Source organism: Myotis davidii, unplaced genomic scaffold (assembly GCF_000327345.1).
Source record: "Myotis davidii unplaced genomic scaffold, ASM32734v1 scaffold425, whole genome shotgun sequence".
In the NCBI taxonomy this organism is placed as follows: Eukaryota; Metazoa; Chordata; class Mammalia; order Chiroptera; family Vespertilionidae; genus Myotis; species Myotis davidii.
In genome coordinates this window covers 3,911,602-3,915,001 of record NW_006296413.1, presented here as the reverse complement: position 1 = coordinate 3,915,001, position 3,400 = coordinate 3,911,602, and the positions used below count along the sequence as shown (strand labels likewise).

Below are 3,400 nucleotides of genomic sequence, written 5' to 3'. Positions count from 1 at the left end.
AGTAGCCCGGGAGCGCCTGGGCCACCACCTGCAGGGCCTGCGGGCGGCCTTCCTGGGCTGCCTAACGGACGTGCGGCAGGCGCTGGCTGCACCTCGCTTGGCCGGGAAGGAAGGCCCTGGCCTGGCCGAGTTGCTGGCCAATGTGGCCAGCTCCATCCTGAGCCACATCAAGGCCTCGCTGGCTGCTGTACACCTCTTCACCGCCAAGGAGGTGTCTTTCTCCAACAAGCCCTACTTCCGGGTATGGCCTGCCCCTGGGCACTTTCTTTTTCTGGGCATTCTTTTATTCATTCTGCAGATTGGTAGCCACCAGGGCACACAGTGCTTGCCCCCAGGCACTCTAGATGTGGTTTCAGGCTGTCATGAGGAATGCTGGCAGAGCCTGGAGGGATGGGGAAGGGCCAGGGCATTTAGATTTAGGGTTCCAGCAGAGGATCACTAGCAGCCCCTGCCCGGAAGAGGGGACCTGCTGTATACCCGGCCCTTCCTCCTCACAGGGCGAGTTCTGCAGCCAGGGCGTCCGTGAGGGCCTCATCGTGGGTTTCATCCGGTCCATGTGCCAGACGGCTCAGAGCTTCTGTGACAGCCCTGGGGAGAAGGGAGGTGCCACGCCACCTGCCCTGCTCCTGCTCCTCTCCCGCCTCTGCCTGGACTATGAGACGGCCACCATCTCCTACATTCTCACCCTCACTGACGAACAGTTTCTGGTGCAGGTGAACTTCTAGCTCATAGTAGGATAGGGGGTGGTGGTGCTGGGAAAGCAGGAGGCTAGGCAGTGCTCTCATGGTCAGGCCAGCTGCCTGTGCGCAACCCAGCCTCCCCCGTGCCCCACTCCTGGTTGGCAGTGGCCCCTGAGCTTCCCCCACCACCCACTACCTTTTTGTCCTCTGCATCCCTGGCTCAGGACCAGTCTCCAGTGACACCTGTGAGCACACTGTGTGCAGAGGCCAGGGAGACGGCACGGCGGCTGCTGACCCACTATGTGAAGGTGCAGGGCCTGGTCATATCGCAGATGTTGCGCAAGAGTGTGGAGACGCGGGACTGGCTCAGTACCTTGGAGCCCCGGAATGTGCGCGCTGTCATGAAGCGGGTGGTGGAGGACACGACGGCTATTGATGTGCAGGTGCTGGTCAGGGGAGCCCGAAGGTGCAGGGCGAGGGGGTGTTGGGAAACACCCTCTGAGGGTCAAGACTTCAGGGGCCAGGCAGTACCTGCATCCGTGGCCTCATTCCTCCTCAGCCCAGATTGTGGCATCGTCACCCCCATTCCTTCTATGAGGAAGCTGAGGCCGAGTCACCCAGAAAATAAGGGCCTCAGTGTCTTTATGTCTCGCCTTTACCCCACTCCGCTACTTCTGTAAATAGAGACTGGGTAACAGTGAGGTACCAAGCCTGGACTACCTGTGTTTGTGGTAACAAGTGTGACTTGTAGTAAATGAGTGTAGCTTAGGGCATCCTTAGCCCTTGCGCCGGGCACCTGGTGAGTTGGAGGTCCCCTGGACTCTGGCCTCTCTGCAGTGTCTCCTTCCACCACCAGGTGGGGCTCCTGTACGAAGAGGGTGTCCGCAAGGCCCAGAGCAGTGACTCCAGCAAGAGGACCTTCTCCGTGTACAGCAGCTCCCGGCAGCAGGGCCGCTATGCACCCAGCTATACACCCAGGTCTGCTGGTCAGACTAGCCCCTGGGGGAATGGACAAAGGTTAACGGGTGCAGGGTGGGCTCTGAATGCTTGTCTCCCCTCCCCCCATCCAGTGCCCCAATGGACACCAACCTCTTGAGCAACATCCAGAAGCTGTTCTCTGAGCGTATTGATGTGTTCAGCCCTGTTGAGTTCAACAAGGTTTGAAGTCACCAGTGAACCCCCCTTCCAGGGTCCCCACACTGGCCAGGGAGCCCTAGCATCTGTCCCCCCAGTCTTTGTCCGAGGGGTGTTTCCGGGAGTGAGTATCCAGAGCCCCACCATCACATCCCATGGCCCTTTGCCCCGACCTTGGTGTGCTCCCAGCCTGGGTGTGGGTGCTGCGCAGTACGTCTCTTTGGCTCTTGTGCTAGTTCCCACAGCAGTCCTGGGTCCTCCCCAGGGTTCCTGTTCACACTATGGTCTCAGTCCGGCCCAGCCCACACTCAGGGACCCCGTGTTCTTCTGACGCACTAAACCCCCAGTCCCCCGGCATTGCTGACCCCCATCTCTGCCTATGGTTGCTGGGCAGTCCCTGTGTTTCCCTCCAGATGACGAGGCTAATCTCGTATCCCTCCCTCCCTGGGCGTTCCATGCCATCGCAGCTACTGGCATCTTACTGTGTCCCTGGCCCTAACGTGGGTGCCCTTCCCCCACACCCACTGTCCTGCGCTGCATCCCCGTGTCCCTTCCTACAGGTGTCAGTGCTGACCGGCATCATCAAGATCAGCCTGAAGACGCTGCTGGAGTGCGTGCGGCTGCGCACCTTTGGGCGCTTTGGGCTGCAGCAGGTGCAGGTGGACTGCCACTTTCTGCAGCTCTACCTGTGGCGCTTCGTGGCCGACGAGGAGCTTGTGCACCTGCTGCTGGACGAGGTGGTGGCCTCAGCTGCCCTGCGATGCCCGGACCCAGTGCCCATGGAACCCAGTGTGGTAGAGGTCATCTGCGAGCGCGGCTAGGCCAGGCCATTGTCATGCACAGGCTGGCCAGCTGCCCCAACCCGCGCATCCCTGGACCTCTAGTCCCCGCGGCCCTTCCCCTCTCACGCAAGACCCAAAAAATAAAGATGTGCCGTCTCCTCCCTCTGGCTTGCAGGGGCGGGACTTGAGGAGGTGGAGTTGTGAGGCTGACACTCTGCCTCCCAGATGCTTGCGTCGGGCTCGCCCCAAGAGCCGATTGGCTGATCTGCTGGGCTCAGGATGGGCCGGGGGCGGGCCCGTTTAAAGACCTCAGGGTGGACATGCGCTGTGTCCGAGCGCCGCCCGGGACAGGTGCTGGCCAGAGGGGACGGATTCCTCGCGTCACCGAGCCCATCTGGGGGTTGGGTGGAGGGTGTTTCCTTGGCGGATTTTTGTGAACCCCCACCTCCCGGCGGAGCGGAGACCATGGCCCCTCAGGGCTCCCGGGCCCCGCTGGAATTCGGGGGACCCTTGGGTAATTGGGCAAAGAAGGGGGGACCTGGGGCCAGAGGCTTCTCAAAGGGAAACTGGAGGGGTGAGCTACGAGTGGGGATGGGGCAGAATCGGGGGGGCTTTGAGAGGTGTCGAGGGCAGGGGGTTGTGAGGGAGTGTCTGGAGAGGGGGGCGTCTGTGGAGTCGGGGGAGTCCGGAGGCGGGACCAGGAGGAAGTTACGGAAGGGTGCTGAGGCTGAGAACGGGGTGGGGAGAGTTGGGGAGCGGGCCCCTGACGCGATCGGTCCCTTCCCCAGGCGCTGCGGCGCTGAT

At 61.9% G+C, this 3,400-nt stretch overlaps 1 protein-coding gene across 1 annotated transcript in view; it reads left to right on the top strand.

Moving 5' to 3' along the window:
* VPS51 (VPS51 GARP complex subunit) overlaps window positions 1-2,806 on the top strand; it is a 13,631-nt gene extending 10,825 nt beyond the window's left edge. The window contains exons 8-13 of the mRNA XM_006771713.2: window positions 6-241; window positions 498-713; window positions 905-1,123; window positions 1,537-1,658; window positions 1,751-1,838; window positions 2,375-2,806. Of these exons, the coding sequence (XP_006771776.1) occupies window positions 6-241; window positions 498-713; window positions 905-1,123; window positions 1,537-1,658; window positions 1,751-1,838; window positions 2,375-2,635 (1,142 nt within the window). The 3' untranslated portion in view covers window positions 2,636-2,806. The remainder of the gene's footprint in view (window positions 1-5; window positions 242-497; window positions 714-904; window positions 1,124-1,536; window positions 1,659-1,750; window positions 1,839-2,374) is intronic.
* The last annotated feature ends 594 nt before the right edge of the window (window positions 2,807-3,400 follow it).